Below are 17,427 nucleotides of genomic sequence, written 5' to 3'. Positions count from 1 at the left end.
ATGAAGAGGAAGGAAATTTCAGGCCAGAAGAAGGAAATGGGTAAGGGGTCGGTGGCAGGATAGACAAGATCGAGGTACAGTGAGTAGGTTGCTGTCGGAGGGGAGAAGTGTGAAGGCTGGGCCATAGGACAAGATGAGATAGGAGGCAAGCTGACTGTGTGCTTTAAAACCGATGGTAAGGCGTTTCTGTTGGATGCAGGGGTGGATGGGCAACTGTTAGAGGTTTGCGACTGGGGCAATGTAGGCCGAACAGTATTTTATTAAAATGATCCAGGTAGCAAAGTGAAGTAGAGGGGAGAGAGAAGAGGCAGCGAGGTCAGTGAGGTGGTTGATACAGTAGTCATGGCAGGAAAGGGTGCTTGGATCATTCATTCATTCGTATTTATTGAGCGCTTACCGTGTGCAGAGCACTGTATTAAGCACTTGGAAAGTACAATTCAGCAATAAAGAGAAACAATCCCTGCCCACACTGGGCGTACAGTCTGGGGATCAGCATAGTAACAGTTTGGATGGAGAGGAAAGGTTATATTTTAATGATGTTGTGAAGGTGGAACTGACAGGATTTCATGACAGATTAAATATGTGGGTTGAATGAGAGATGATTCAAGGATAAGGCTAAAGTTGTGGGTTTGTGAAATGGATAGTGGTGATGTTTATAGTGAGGGGAAAAATGGGGAGGAAAGAGTTGGGTGGAAAGAGGAGTTCTGTTTTGGACATGTTTGAGGTGTCAATGGGCTATCCAATTACAGATGTCCTGAAGGCAGAAGGAAACGTGAGCTTGCAAAGAAGGAGCGAAATTGGGGTTGGAGAGGTAGATTTGGGAATCATCCAAGTAATGATGGTAGCCGAAGTCATGGGAACGAATGAGTGGGTGTATATGGAAGGGAACCCAAAACAGCTCAAGGGACTCCCTCAGTTGGAGGGTGAGGCAGAGGAAAAGCCTGCAAAAGAGACTGAAAATGGGTGGTGAGAGAGACAGGAGAACCAAGAGAGGACTGTATCCTAGCACTTGTTTCTATGTGCCAAACTATGCAGTAGATATTGGGTAATCAGCTGAGACACAGTGCCAATCCCAAATGGGGGCTCACACACTACAAGGTAGGAAAAGCAGGAAGCAGCGTGATCTAGTGACTACAGCATGGGCATGGGAGTCAGAGGCACTCTAATCCTGCCTCTGCCACTTGCCTTTTGTGGGACCTTGGGCAAATCACTTAACTTCTCTGGGACTCAATTCTTTCATCTGTAAAATGGGGATTCAATACCTCCTACTTATATTGTGTGTCCCATGTGGGACCCCAGCACTTAGTTCGGTGCTTGGCACAGTTATTATTTTACCTACGTATTACAGATGAGGAAATAGGTGCAAAAAGATTAAGTGACTTGCCCAAGGTCACACGCTTCATCAGGCCAGTGGCAGAGTTGAGGTTAGAACGTGAAGTGTCCTGATATGACAGGGTAGGGAGTTCCAGGCCAGAGGAAGGAAATTGACAAGAGGTTGGTGAGGAGGTTGGTTTTGGTGCTGTTCTTTCCACTGAGCCATGCCCTCTCTCCCCATGGTCACAGTCCCTAGTAATTCACCTTTCGTCTCCTTTTCCCCCTGTACATTCAGATAACATGGATTCATTTGAAAATAGAAGTTGGGTAATTTTCCCAGATTGCCTTTACAGTAACCTGTGTGGTGTCTGGTAGTTATTCCGCTGTACTTGTTGAGCTGCTTTGGTCAAAGATTCATCCAGGTTTCCCTGACCATCTCTTGTTCAGTGGGAGCTAGAGGCCACGGACTCCCCCCCAACCCTCCTCCCTCTCCACACCATCTTATTAATGTCAGAGAGCGAGTTCTGAGTCAACCTGGATTGGACTCTAGTCATCCCCACAAGGTAAACACAAATGGTTTTTAATTTTTGATATTGTGCTAGTTATTATTTTTGATATTTGATGAGTGACAGTTTAAGGGCTATGAATGATAAAGACTTTAAGACATTATTTGCAAGTAAAACACTGAAATAATAATTATAGTATTATTTAAGTGCTTCCTATGTGCTAGGCACTGTACTAAGCGCTGGGTTGGATGCACACAAATCGGGTTGGACACAGACCCCGTTCCACGTGAGACTCCCAGTCTCAATCCCCATTTTACAGATGAGGTAACTGAGGCACAGAGAAGTGAAGTGACTTGCTCAAGTTCACGCAGCAGACGAGTGGCAGAGCCAGGATCAGAACCCATGACCCTCTGGCTCCCAGGCCCATGGTCTATCCACTAGGCCAGATATGCAAGATGGGAAATAGGCAAAGAGGTGTTGGCTTGTCCTGTGAGCGTTTTGGGGGTTGGGGATCTGCTAAGAGTCGTCCGGTATTCTCAAGCTCCGTTAGTGGCCAACTTATGCTAACCCCCATATTCTTACTCATTTTACCCCATCAACACCCATATGTAAATCTAGTTAACTGATGACTTTTGTTTTTATCATTTATCTATACTCTTACTCTATTAACTCCTTAATGTTTGCTTGTCTAGCCTGTAAGCAAGAGGCAGTGACTATTTCTGTGTTGTACTCTCCCAAATACTGATAACAGCTCTGCCCACAGTAGGTGCTCAATTAAGGTGATTGTCCACCTAGCCTAGCCATATGTATTCACTAGTAATAATAATAATAATAATGTTGGTATTTGTTAAGCGCTTACTGTGTGCAGAGCACTGTTCTAAGCGCTGGGGTAGACACAGGGGAATGAGGTTGTCCCACGTGGGGCTCACAGTCTTAATCCCCATTTTACAGATGAGGGAACTGAGGCACAGAGAAGTTAAGTGACTTGCCCACAGTCACACAGCTGACACACACTCTGCTCAACACACACTCTGTACTTAATAAAGGTGATTGTCTATTTAATTATGGTATTTGTTAAGCACTTCCTGCATGGCAAGCACTGTTCTTAGCACTGGGGTAGATACCATGTAATCAGGTTGTCCCAAGTGGGGCTCTAAGTTTTAATCCCCATTTTACAGATGAGGTAACTGAGGCACAGAGAACGTAAGTGACTTGCCCAAGGTTACGGAGTAGACAAGTGGTGGGGCTGGGATTAGAACCCACGTTTTCTGACTTCCAAGCCTATGCTCTTGCTACTCGGCTTTGCTGCTTCTCAATCTGGGCATGTATATGTTCACTAAACAGACACACACACACACACATGCATGCACGCACACACACCGCCCTCTCCCCCCCATAAAAGTGATTTCTAACCTGGTCTTATATATATGTATATATATATATATATATATGATGTATGTGTATATACACACATATTCTGTCTGTGCTCAATAGAGGTGATTGAATACATAAACTAGGCATACACACACACACACAAACAAATATATTCACTAGTAAACAAACATACACACTCTCTCTGAGCTCAATCGAGGTGAGTAACCTGGGAATCAGATGGTCATGGGTTCGAATCCTGCCTCTGCCACTTAGCTGTGTGACTGTGGGCAAGTCACTTCACTTCTCTGGGCCTCAGTTACCTCATCTGTCAAATGGGGATTAAGACTGTGAGCCTCATGTGGGACAACCTGATGACACTGTATCTACCCCAGCACTTAGAACATAGTCAGCACTTAACAAATACCAACATTATTATTAATATTAATTCCAGCTCTGCCACTTGTCTGCTGAATGACCTTAAGCAAGTCACTTCACTTCTCTCAGTTACCTCTCTTACGCACACACACCCTGATCAATAAAGGTGATTATCTACCTAATCTGGGCATACATACATTTGCTAGTAAACACATATGCTCTCTCTCCATTCCTCTCTCTCCTCAACAGAGGTGATGGGCATATATATTCTCTAGCAAACTCTCTCTGTCTCTTTCTCTCTCCTTAGTAAACATGATTGTCTACCTAACTTGGGCATATGTATTCATTAACAAACTCTCCTCCTCCTCCCTTTGACAGACACACACAGACACCCCTCTGCTTGGCACATAGTAAGCGCTTATCAAATACCGTTATAAACAGCGTGGCTCAGTAGAAAGAACCCGGGCTTGGGAGTCAGAGGTCATGGGTTCTAATTCCGACTCTGCCACTTGTCAGCTGTGTGACCGTGGGCAAGTCTTCTCTGTGCCTCAATGACCTCATCTGTAACATGGGGATGAAGACTGGGGGCCTCACGTGGAACAACCTGATGACCCTGTATCTCCCCCAGCGCTTAGAACAGTGCTCTGCACATAGTAAGCACTTAACAAATACCAACATCATATTCTCTAGCAAACTCTCCTTAGTAAAAATGATTACCTAACGTGGGCAAATGTATTCGTTTGTTAACTCCTCCCTCTGACAAACACACACACACACACCCCTCCGCTTGGCACGTAGTAAACGTTTAACAAATACTGTTATTATTACCTAGCGATCTGAACAAGGGGCTCCCTCTAGAGGCCACGTCGAGCACTGCAGCAGGCCCGGGAACAGCTCGGCCCGCCCCTCCCCGCTCCGTTCCTCGCAACTGCCGGGAGGGGGCGCCCTTCCACCGCTCACACCACTTCCGGTTCTCTCCCAGGTCCTACGTGGGTCTCCGCCTGGCCCGTTTGCTTTACGACCTGTCGCTCCTCGTGGCAGCAACGGTAGCCCTGGCAACGACGCCCGGCAACAAACCGTATCCAAGGAGCAGGAGGAGGCTGCAGCAGCATCAGCAGCATCAACAGCGGCCCTGAGGCGCAACTGAGGAGGCCACAGGTGGGAAAGATTAGGACAGATCGGGACGGGAACAGGCCAGAGAATAATAGTAATAATAATAATGATGGCATCTGTTGAGCTCTTACTATGTGCAAAGCACTGTTCTAAGCTCTGGGCGGGGGATACAAGATAATCAGGCTGTCCCACGTGGGGCTCACAGTCTTAAACCCCATTTTACAAATGAGGTAACTGAGGCCCAGAGAAGTGACTTTACCAAAGTCACGAAGCTGACGAAGAGACAGAGTCGGGATTAGAACCCATGACCTCTGACTCCCAAGCCTGGGCTTTTTCCACTGAGTGACGCTAAAGAGGAGGTCAAATTGAGCTAAGGAGGATGCGTGAGGGAAGACCCCATAAAAAGGGCTTGCGCCTTACCTTATTCGTTCAATAGTATTTATTAAGCGCTTACTATGTGCAGAGCACTATACTAAGCGCTTGGAATGTACAATTTGGAAACAGACACAATCCCTGCCCTGTGACGGGCTCACAGTCTAAATGGGGTAGACAGACAGCAAAGCAAAACAGAACAAAACAAAAACAAGACACCATCAAGATAAATAGAATCAAGGGGATGTACGGCTCATTAAAATAAATAGGGTAATAAGTAATATATACAAATAAGCACAGTGCTGAGGGGAGTTATCATTATCAAGTGCCATCGGGTCGTTTCCTATTCATAGCAACTCGATGGCCTTGTTTTCTCCAGACCGTCCTGTCCTCTGCCATAATCCGTAACCTTGCTTACGATTCCTCTGTCATCATTGTTATGGTCTCTATCTACAGAAGCTGCATGGCTCAGTGGAGAGAGAATGGGCTGGGGAGTCAGAGATCATGGGTTCAAATTCCAGCTCTGTCGCTTGTCAGCTGTGTGACTTTGGACAAGTCACTTAACTTCTCTGTGACTCAGTTACCTCATCTGTAAAATGGACATTATGACTGTGAGTTCCACATAGGACAACCTTATCACCTTCTATCCTCCCCAGCACTTAGAACAGTGCTTTGCACATAGTAAGCCCTTAACAAATGCCATTATTATTATTATTATTATTATCCATTCAGCTGCTGGTCTGCCTCTTCCACCTTTTCCCTGGACTTTTCCTAGCTTTAGTGTAACTATTGCCACAAAAATACAAAATGTCAACTCTGCGGTGTTTCCAGTGACAATTTATGGATCCCAAAGCTGGACAGTGAAAAAACAGGATAGAAAGAACATCAGCTCTTTTGAAATGTGGTGTTGGAGATGGCTTTTGCGAATATCAGGGACTGCTTGAGAGACAAACAAATGGATTTTAGAGCAAATTAAACCAAAGTGGTTTTTGGAAGGCCAAATGACTCGACTTAGATGAGCATATTTTGGACACATAATCAGGAGGACTGATTCTCTGGAGAAGTCACTAATGCTAGGAAAAGTCCAGGGAAAACGTGGAAGAGGCAGACTGGCATCTAGAAGGATAGAGAACATAACAATGAGAACGGAAGAACTGTTAGAAAGGTTGCGGACTTTGGCAGAGGACAGGACGTTCTGGAGAAAGTATATCCATGGAGTTGCTATGAGTCAGAAATGACTCGATGGCACTTATTATCATCATTATTAATAACAATAATAATAATAGTGTCTTCTCCAGAGAATTAGTCCTGATTATGTGTCCAAATATTCTAATCTAAGTCGAGTCATTTGGCCTTCCCAAGACCACTTTGGCTTAATTTGCTCCAAAATCCATTTGTTTGTTTTTCAGGCAGTCCATGAAATTTGCAAAAACCTTCTCCGACACCACATTTCAAAAGAACTGATACTCTTTCCATCCTGTTTCACCGTACCTTACCCCTCCTGATATACCGTCCCATCAGGCTCACTGGCCTCCCCTGATCCTGGTCTTGGGGACAAGCCTCTGAGCCTCCATTTGGCTTTTTTCAAGGAGCCAAAATTTCCATTTCCTCACTCAGTTCCATCTACTTTAGGATTTTGGTCATGGGTTCTAATCCCAGCTCCACCACCTGTCAACTGTGTGACCTTGGGCAAGTCACTTCACTTAATAATGACAACAATTTATTATATTATTTAATTTATTGTAATTATAATTTTATTATTATGGTATTTGTTAAGTGCTTACTCTGTGCCAGGCACTGTACTAACCTCTGGGGTGGATACAAACAGATCAGTTTGGACACAGTCCCTATCCCTTGTGGGGCTTATGGTCTCAATCCCCATTTTACAGATGAAAGAACTGAGGCATAGAAAGTGAAGCCATTTGCCCAGGGTCCCACAGCAGACAAATGGCAGAGCTGGGATTTGAACCCACGACCTTCTGACTCCCAGGCCTGTACTCAATCCACTACACCATGCTGGACCTCGGTTCCCTTATCTGTAAAATGGGGATTGAGGGTGTGAACCCCACATGGGACAGGGACTGTGTCCAGCTCAGTTTGCTTGTAATAATAACAAAAATAATAATGGTATTTGTTAAGCACTTAATAGGTGCCAGCCACTGTACAGCACTGGGGAAGATACAAGATAATTGGGGGGACACAGTTCCACTGGGGCTCACAGTCTCAATTCCCATGTTACAGATGAGGTAAGTGAGGCACAGAGAAGTGAAGTGACTTGTCTAAGGTCATTCAGCAGACAAGTGGCAAAGCCGGAATTAGAACCAATGACCTTCTGACTCCCAGACTCCTGCTCTATCCACTAAGCCTTGCTGCTTCTGTTGTAACCAGCCCAGCACTTATTTCAGTTCCTGGCCCATAGCAAGCGCTTAACAAGTACCATCATTATTATTGTTTCAGTTAATGTCTCCCCTTCCTTACCTCCACGCAGGAATCCAAGAATCCCCCCAACAGTCCGCTTCTGTTCCCACCCTCAAATGAATGCTGATCTGGATGAAAGGGAACTGGGAGAATAGGGAAGAGGTGAAAGTGACAAAATTCCTAAGAATCAATCAATCAATCAGTGGTATATATTGAGCACTCAAGATGTGCAGAGCACTGTACTAAGCGCTTGGGAGAGAACAATGCAACAGAATTGGCAGTCACATTCCCTGCCCATAGTGAGCTTACAGTCTAGAGGGGAATACTATATAATATAGTATTACCATATTAAGAATATTAGAGTTTTAGTGACCATTTCACACACCAGTAAAAAATACACATTCATTCATTCAAGCCTATTTATTGAACACTTAATGGGGGCGGAGCACTGTACGAAGCACTTGGAAAGTACAGTTCAGGAACAGATAGAGACAATCTCTACCCAACAACGGGCCCACAGTCTAGAAGGGGAAGACGGACAACAAAGCAAGTAGCCAGGCATCAATAGCACCTGTGTCATCTGAGCCAGCTAAGAATGCAATGCTAAATCTGTCTTATCAACCTCCTCAACATTCAAATAAAAAAAAAAGAAGAATAAAAGTATACCAAATCTGTAATTTGGCTCACTATAAGCCCCTAGATATAGAGAGCTCCTAAATCAGAGATCATTAGGACAGGAAGTTTGGAACAGGTGTTTTCCTGAGAGTACCTGTAACATTTTCAGTGTTACTTGTAATTCTAATGTATTTGAGTCCCTTCAAGTTATATACCTCAGCACAGTCTTACAGCAAAATCATATATGAAGTCCAGTATTTTTCAATCATAGCTCTGTGTGTCGGAAATTCGTATTGTTTACAGCAATATGATATGGTGGCAATTGTAATATATAATGTTTACAGGAAACTTCCAATGAAAAGGATGGCAGATAATGAAGAGAATGCTTTAGGGGAAACACTGGGGAAGAATACAGAAATCGATCAAAGCACCGAGCAGACAGAAGCACCCCCAGAAACAACAAAAGAAGATGAACCAGAGATCGTAGAAACTCCTGTAGATGTGGCACTGGAAGATGGTCAGTCAGCAGTCATTATGGAGAATGAATTGGTGAGTTCTGTGAATGGACTACCACTGTGCTTAGTAAAGTGCTTTGCACACAGTTCGTGTTCAATAAATATGATTGACTGAATAATTTATCCATTAGTAAGTATGGGATATAGCAAACCTTACTGCCCCAGAGCCCCGGTTTCTAAATTCCTGAAAATCAGAACCAACATACAGTTGCTCTGAAATCTTTTTTTTTTTGAATATTGTGAAAACTTGACAGTATCGTGGTTCAGTATTCACATTATAGAAAGCCGAAAGGGGTATTTATCGTGAAACCAGAAGAATATTGTCAGGACAGGGCTTCTGTGACCCAGTCCTTATGCACCCAGTCCTTACTGCTTCTGGTGATTATGAACCACTTCTTATGTCAAATCAGACATTTTGACCCAGGGGAATCATCCATGGTATTTAAAGAGGCATTTTTGGTGAAGCTGGGGGCGGGGGGGCATCCCCTCCAACTGGGAACAGGATTGAGATCCCCATGCTGATTCTTAAATATAAAAAAGATCCGAAGGTGCATTTTTTAAACAGTATTTTAATGTTAACTATGAGGATGTCAACCAAGTGAAAAATAGTTGTGCTAACAAAAAATTGAATACTGGGTGGGGAATCAGTCAGTCAGTTGTATTTATTGAGAGCTTACACACTGAGTGCTTAGTGCTTAGGGGAGTACAATACAACAGTGTTGGTAGAAACATTCCCTGCCCACATTGAGCTCACAGTCTAGAGGGGGAATAGCAGTAATCCTTTTTTTCTTGTTAAGTGTGTATTTTGAAATTATAATTTCACTTTTTTAAAAGGAGTCTACAGTTGATAGCAGTAAAACTGTACCAGAAGGAACAGAGGAAAACGCAGAAATAACTGAACTATCTGAGGACATTACAGTAGGAGAAGAAACAATTGAAGAATCTTCTAAAGTGGATAGTGACAGTCTTAACGACACACAAAAACTTTCTCCTGAAAAGGGAGACAGATCTCAGACGAATGGGCAACCTTACCAGAATGGTAAATTTGTTTTTATTGTTATTATTATTGAATTTATTAAGTGCTTACTAATTTTTTGCCAAGGACTCTGCTAAGCACTAAGGTAGATATAAGAGAATCAGATCCGACAGAATCCCTATCCCATATTGGGCTCACAGTAAAAGAAATATACCCATTTTACAGCTGAGGAAGGCAGGGTCACAGAGAAGTTAAGTGACTTGCCCAAGGTCACACAGCAGAACAGTGGCTGAACTAGGGTAATTACTCTCCCCTCCTTCAAAGGCTTATTAAAGATACATCTCCTCCAGGAGGCCTTCCCTGACTTAAGCCCCACTTTTCGTCATCTCTTGATGCTTTCTGCATCACCCTAATTTGCTCCTTTGCTCTTCTCCTCGACCCCCAAGCCCCACAGCACTTATGTATATATCTGTAATTTTATTTATTTGTACTGATGTCTGTCTCCCCTCCTTCTAGACTGTGAGATCGTTGTGGGCAGGGATTGTCACTGTTTATTGTTGTAATGTACTTTCCCAATCTGGAGTCCCAGCTCCGTGCTCTTTCCAATAGATCCCACTGAAGAGGAATCAGAAGATTTAAGTGAAATTGAAAACCAAAGTATAAGAGTACAAGAAAGTCTTAATATAGGAGAATTTCTCTATGAAGCAAGACGAGAAGAAAGAAAATCTTTACTTCCGATTGAAAAAAAAATGGAATCCCCAGCTGATCAATCAAATATCTCGTTGGTGACCTCTTCTACGCAGGAGTCTTTATTTGAAGAGAAGGATGAAAAAATCAAAACATATCCTCTGGTAAGTATTATGCTATATATTTCGCACTGTTATAAGCTTATACGATGAGGCATTTACAGATATGAAAAAGCATTTTTCATCAAAGAAAATTTCTTTTCATTTCATTATTTATGTTATGGCCTGCTCTATTTCAGTTTTTGACTGCCCATTGCTGAAAAATGGAGATGGATGTCAGATCATGAAGTGTAAAATCTGTGTCAGTATTCAACTCCATCTCCCTGCAGACAGGAAATTGCTGGCATATTTTGCCTATTACATATGGTGCTCTTTTGTTAAGGATCTGCACAAAATCTCATCTCTCTTCGAGTTGTGACACCTTTCCCTCATTCTTTTTTTTACTTCCTTTTCACTCTCTTCCTTTCTCCTGGCACCTTCCTTCCCCACAAAGCCTTCACAATCTTAGCTGCTAAGATAATGGAAAGTGAGAAGTGTAACAAAACTAAAACTGTTGAAAAGCATCAAGCTTTTTCCAAAGAGCTCACCGTGCCAAGGCTGAAAATATTCTTGGAGGAACCATCTGTCAGGAGCAACAATATTCTCATTCACCAAAAGAAGAAGTGTATGTGGTTAAAATCCACTAACATTTTGGAAAATTATATGTTTACTTACCAGTTTCCAGAGCTATTCTCACCTTTTGTAGCTTTTGGAGTAACCTTAGTGCTGAAGAAAGGTCCCTAATGGAAAACTTTGAGGATAAAGCCTTGAGCTGAGCAGCAAATCTGACTTGAGTGCCCTATTGGTGCTTAACTCAACTTGATGGAGTCAGCAAATCTGACTTGAGCACTAAGTGCTGTATTAGAGCACCTTTAGGGTGCTTACTACTGTAGTAGGTGCCTGGAGGTCATGATAAAAATTCTTACAATGGGGGAACCTATTTAATAAGGAATAATAATAATAATAATGTTGGTATTTGTTAAGCGCTTACTATGTGCCGAGCACTGTTCTAAGCGCTGGGGTAGACACAGGGGAATCAGGTTGTCCCACGTGGGGCTTACAGTCTTAATCCGCATTTTACAGATGAGGTAACTGAGGCACCGAGAAGTTAAGTGACTTGCCCAAAGTCACACAGCTGACAAGTGGATGAGCCGGGATTCGAACCCATGACCTCTGACTCCAAAGCCCGTGCTCTTTCCACTGAGCCACGCTGCTTCTCTAATACTATGCAGACAAACATAAAATCTACATAAATATATGTAAATGAAGTGGTTTAATTGGGAAAAATACCTTCTCAAATCCTCTCCTTCATCTAACTATCCTATCCCATCTCCCAAGCTGGTAAACTCGACTCCTCCCTCTCTTTTGACTCCTGTATTTAGTGGGTCCCCAAATCCAGTCAGGAGAAAGAGTATGGCCTAGTGGGCAGAGCATGGGCCCTGGAGTTGGAGGACCTGGGTTCTAATCCCAGCTCTGCCATTTACCTGCTGTGTGACTTCAGGCAAGTCACTTGAATTCTCTGTGCCTCATTTTCTTCATCTGTAAAATGAGTCAGTACCTGTACTCCCTCCTACGTAGGCCATGAGCCCTTTGTGGGACGGGACTGTGTCCAACCCAATTGTTCTGTCTCTACCCCAGCACTTCATACAGTTCTTGGAACATAGTAAGCACTTAACAAATATTATTATTCTTTCTTCCTCCCACAACATTTCTAGCATCCTCCTCTTCTTCTCTGTCTCAACAGCCCCCTGGGGACCAGGTATTTTTCATTTCCTGCCCCGACTACTGCCTCGGCCTCTTTGCTGATCTTCCTGTTTCCAGGCTCTCCTGTCTCCAATCTACACTTCACTCTGCTGCCTGAATGTTTTTTCTAAAACACTGATCTTACATGCATTTCCCCACTGCTTAAAAACCTCCGGTGGTTGCCCTTTCCTCTTCACATCCAGCAGAAACTCCTAACCACTGGCTTTAAGGCAAACAAATCTCTCCTTCCTACATGTCCTCTCTCTTCTGCTACTATATCCCAACTCTCATTCTTCATTCCTCTCAAGCCAACCTACTCCCTTTGGCTTATTCTCCTCTCTTTTGCCACCTTCTTGCTTCTTGCTTCCTCCTGCCTGGCATACCTTTCCCTTCATATCCGGTAGGCCACAGCTCCCACTTTCTTCAAAGCATTTCTTAACTCACATCTCCTCCAGGAGGCCTTCCCTTAGCTCCCCATCCTATATCCATGGCAACAGATACTTCAACCCTCCCATGTCACCTAAGCACTCATGTGCTCCCAATCCACTGTAACACTTCCTTTTTTGTTATGGTCTGTGTTAAGCACTTACTAGGTGTCAGGCACTGTACTAAGCTCTGACATAGACACAGCTAATCAGGTTGGATACAGTCCCTCTCTTCATGGAGCTCACAGTCTTAATCCCCATTTTACAGATGAGGTCTCTGAGGCACAGAGAAATGAAGTGATTTACCTAAGGTCACATAGCAGACAAGCGACAGAGCCAAGATTAGAACCCAGGACCTTCTGACTCCTAGGCCCAGGATCTTTCCAGTCAGTAGGCCATGCTGCTCCTTCTTTCTAAAATTTATTTTAGCACCTGTTTCCTTTATGAATGCCTTGAGGGCCAGGATCAAATTCTATTGACCGTCCCAAGTGCTTCTTACAGTACTCCTCAGACAGTAGGTGCTTAAATATTACCAATTGAGTTTAAAAGGAAAAAAGGTTTGGGTCATGCAGGCTGATTGGAGGTAGATTCTCAACTGAAGAAAGTTTCTTGGAGTGGTATAGATTGGTAAAATATTTGAATTAAGTTTCTCTTATATTGCCTTACTGGATAGGAAGATAATCATCTTTTTGGACCAAAGGAATTCCTTTTTTTGACTCAGATTGCCAATCAGGAGCTTCTTTAATCCCCTGGATAACAGTGGTCTTTCTAATGAGGCCTACTCTCCACTATGAGCTGATCTGAACTGTTCCCCTTTAGGCTGTAAGCTTGTTGTAAGCAGGGAACATGACTACCAACTCTGTTGTTTTGCACACATTAAGTGCTCAGTAAATGCCATTGATTGATTCTCAATTTTTTGGTCCACTAGCTAGCCAGCAAACGGCAGTCATTTTTAACCCTGGTCTCTCCCTTGACCTGCCCACCTCCGATTCAACAAGACGTCTCCAATATCTCATAGCCAATTGCCTGAGCTAACCAAGCTCAACATTTCTGTTTTTATCTCTTGGAATACTAAGCCAAATTCATGAAAACTATAATTGCACTTTACTGTACGAGAGAGAAGTAATTCATGATTCCCATAGTGAGAGAATAATATTGCTCTTCCCATCTAAAGAATAAAAACAAGAAAATAAATTATGCATTGATTTGAGGGAGTTTTAGAAATACTAAGCATAGTAAAGTCCAGTGTTCAAATGAAAACATTTTCCAAACCCCATTTTTTTAGAAAAAGGTTGATGGAATGTATGCAGATTGTATGGGCTATGGTAATCAGCTTATCTTTACATAATCAGTGGTAGTTATTGCGAACCAACTGTACATAGTACTGTACCAAGAGCTTGGGAGACTATGTGCAGAGCACTGTCCTAAGCACTTGGGAAAGTACAATATAACAGATACATTTCCTGCCAACAATGATTTTACAGTCTAGGGAATTCAATAGAAGACATAATCTCTGCCCTCAGGGAGTCTAGTTAAGGATGACAGGTATAAAGCCATTCATAAATAGGTCGAAGAAGTGCTCAAATAGAATAGTATGTAAAGCACTTTGTACAAAAATGCATAGAGAGGTAGTGATTGCAAAGTGCCCAGGTAATAGTAGGGGGAATGTAACATGGGTAGAAGAAAAAATTCTAAGGAAAGGCTTCCTAGATGAGGTGGGATTTCATATGGTTCTGAAAGATGGGGAGTGCCATGGTCTGGCAGATTGGGGAGGGAATGCCAGTCAATTATATTTATTGAGCACTCACTGTGTGCAGAGAGCTGTTTTAAGTGCTTGGGAGAGAGCAATATAACAACGAACAGACACATTCCCTGCCTGAAGACCTTAGGGGCATGAGCCAGGGGGCCGAGGTGGGAGATTCAAGAATGGGGCACAGTGAGAAGAGGAACTTCAAAGGCCTGGCAAGACAGAGAGTGCTCAGAGAGTAACTTGAAGCTAATGATCAGGTCTTTCTGCTTGATGCAAAGATGAATGGGTAATGGTTGGAGGTTTTTGAGGAGTGAAGAGATTTTCTGCACAGCAAAGTTTTAGAAAGATGATGCCAGCAGTGGAATGAAGAACAGATTGGAGAGGGGAGAGACTGGAGTCAGGGAGACCTGTGGGGAGCCTGACAACCTGGGATTTGCTGAGGGACCGGACCAGGCTGACAGCCATTTGGGTGGAGAGGTGAGGGCCGATCTGGGAAATGTGGGGGGAAAAATAATAATAATTGCGGTATTTGTTAAGCACTTACTATGTGTCAAGCACTGTACGAAGCACTGAGGTAAATACAAGATAATCAGGTCCCACATGGGTTTCACCATCAAAGTAGGAGAGAGAACATTATTGAATCCTCATTTTGCAGATGAGGGAACTGAGGCACAGAGAAACTTAAATGACTTGCCTGAGGTTCCACAGCAGGTACGTGGCAGAGCTGGGTACCAGGTCCTCTGGTTCTGGTACCAGAACCCAGGTCCTCTGATTCCACTGTGATTTTTCCATTAAGCCACATTGCTTCCCACAGGATTTAGCAATAACATGTTTGTGAGAGGTGAAAGAGTGAAAGGATCTAGAATAAAGCCAAGGTTGCAGACTTCAGAAACAGGGAGGATGGTGGTGTCAAACAGAATCTTTCTGGGTAAGTTTAACTTGGAACTTTGGTACAGAAGAGGGAAAACAAAGTTTTATTTTGTTTTGTTTCATCTTACCTCTCTTTTTAGCAAAATCGCAATATGATAACTAAAGGCAGGAGCCTGGGAAATGCTGGTTCTTACCTGATTTTTCAGAAGCTGAAAGAAAAGTAGCCATTTGAATAAAATACTTTTTAAAATTAACAAGCCCATAAACATAATTTCATTTTCAAAGAGCCCACAAGCACTTCTAAAAGAGAAACTCAGTTATTAAATGGTTCTGTTCCTGGAAGTTGCAGCTTGAGACAATTATAATTTGAAGATTCTATTCCACCCACGCAATAGAAAGTCTAAATATAAATTGCAGGGAAGCAGCAGATGGAAGTAAGAAAGAATGGGAACTGAGAAGTGTGGAAGGGAGAAAGCAAAGCAGTTGCCCAGCCTGTCTGTCCTGAGGGTTTCTAAGAAGGAAAAAGATTTGCAATCTAGGATCTATCCAAATTTAACTCTGGTTGGGAGAATCATTTTGACAAAAAACCTGCCTTTTTTCCAAATCACAAATTACTGACTTTTTTGGCTATAATCTGATTTTAAGTAAGAACAACTAGATCTTGACTAATTTAACAACTACCTTAACATAGGGCCTTTAAGCAGCTTCAGTGCCAAGCTTTAAGGAGAGTAGCATTATATCCCTTTAGCAACTCCTGAGAACTAGTTCAGCTACTTAAATAGAGAAAGGGTAAGATAATTGTTTTGTTACATTGTAAAGTTGAGGTGGAAATAAAAAAACTTTATATCTGAAACCTGTATCACTTTTTAAAAAAAAATTAGTTAATAGGTACTAAATGCTCTGGGGTGGAATTACCATATAATGGCTACATGTTGTTAATTATTTAAAAATTGATATTGGCAAAAAGCATTTCCTTTCTGTCAGTCGCCAAATCTTCTTGCATGTAGAAAATTTTCTGTCCTTTCAATTGCTTTTGCTGAGAGAAAATTTTAAATTCCTATCAAAGAGGTTGCTGAAAGTTAATACTTTCATGATAATTATAAGATTCAAAATTGTACAGTGGAAAAATGTTTTTGTGTCACCTCGCAACATTATTGTTAATTATGAAATTTTATTAAGTCAAATGCCTTTTTGAAGTCTGTGGTCTCTTACTGTTGTTGCTGTTGAGCAGAAATCTTTTTTCCTATACCACATCTGAAATTTTGGTGAATAGGCTGAATAACTCAGTTCTGAGTGTGTTTGTTTATGACTATTTGTATTTTGCAAGTATTTGTAATTTTGCCTTTTAATTTTTTACAGAATTTGGCTTGGGCATTTGGATGGAATAGTACTTCCCCCATTTACAATCTCCATGACGAAGATCAGAGAGTGCTGCTCTATGCCTGTTCTCACACGGTTGTGATACATGACATTTTCAAGAATTGCCAGCACCATCTTCAGGTATGAAGGTTTCTCCTTGTGAAGTAAGGGAACCCTCTGCTGAGAGTAGGTGAATAGCATTTGGTCTCCAGTGCCAATTTTATTGCCCATACTCTTTAATATCTCTTCTCTCTCATTTTCAGCAAATTTTGCCTATATGCCAAAAGATTTTACCCTTCAATGTCAACCAGAAAATCTATATCAGTTCTGGAGATATGAAATAATCACTTTTTTAAACTACTTTATTTACTAAAGTATACATTATTGCCTCGTACATCTTTCCTCCTTGAAGGATTTGCCTTCCATCTCCTAGTAATGGACGGGGCTTCCCTCAAAGACACCGAGAACATGAAAGTAATACACAGAGAGGAGTGAACTGATGGAGAGAGGTGATCCGGTGGTCTCTTGTCTTTCAAGAACATTTTCTCCACTTCCACAGGGCCACTGTAGTGTTATTTCTTGTCTTTGTGTGAGCGAAGATAGAAGGTGGATCGCAACAGCTGACAAAGGACCTGAAAGTTTAGTGATTGTCTGGGACTCTTATTCAGGGTAAGTTTTGAATAATAATGCTTTTATATTTTTATTCAATACTGGGAAGAATTTGGACAGCTTACTTCGTGACACCATTTTTACATTGTCAGGGGAGTCCCACAGAGATCCCTATTGCTCTCTCTCTCTCTCTCTCTATATATATATATGTGTATACATATATATTTTTATTATTATGGTATTTGTTAAGTGCTTACTATATGCCAAACACTGCTGTAAGCTCTGGGGTAGATACATGGCAATCAGGT

General features: G+C 42.3%; 1 protein-coding gene across 2 annotated transcripts in view; it reads left to right on the top strand.

Moving 5' to 3' along the window:
* Nucleotides 1-4,577: 4,577 nt before the first annotated feature.
* The window catches only part of CFAP251 (cilia and flagella associated protein 251), a 60,884-nt gene continuing 48,034 nt past the window's right edge, over nucleotides 4,578-17,427 (top strand). The window contains exons 1-6 of one of the 2 annotated variants that reach the window (XM_039910433.1): nucleotides 4,578-4,727; nucleotides 8,432-8,636; nucleotides 9,437-9,641; nucleotides 10,188-10,429; nucleotides 16,511-16,651; nucleotides 17,070-17,179. In XM_039910433.1, the coding sequence (XP_039766367.1) occupies nucleotides 8,442-8,636; nucleotides 9,437-9,641; nucleotides 10,188-10,429; nucleotides 16,511-16,651; nucleotides 17,070-17,179 (893 nt within the window). In that variant the 5' untranslated portion in view covers nucleotides 4,578-4,727; nucleotides 8,432-8,441. The remainder of the gene's footprint in view (nucleotides 4,728-8,431; nucleotides 8,637-9,436; nucleotides 9,642-10,187; nucleotides 10,430-16,510; nucleotides 16,652-17,069; nucleotides 17,180-17,427) is intronic. The other variant, XM_001506220.5, reaches the window with a different exon arrangement.

Source organism: Ornithorhynchus anatinus, chromosome 2, assembly GCF_004115215.2.
Source record: "Ornithorhynchus anatinus isolate Pmale09 chromosome 2, mOrnAna1.pri.v4, whole genome shotgun sequence".
NCBI lineage: Eukaryota > Metazoa > Chordata > Mammalia > Monotremata > Ornithorhynchidae > Ornithorhynchus > Ornithorhynchus anatinus.
The sequence above is the reverse complement of the archived record's forward strand: the minus strand, read 5'-3'. Positions and strand labels throughout refer to the sequence as shown.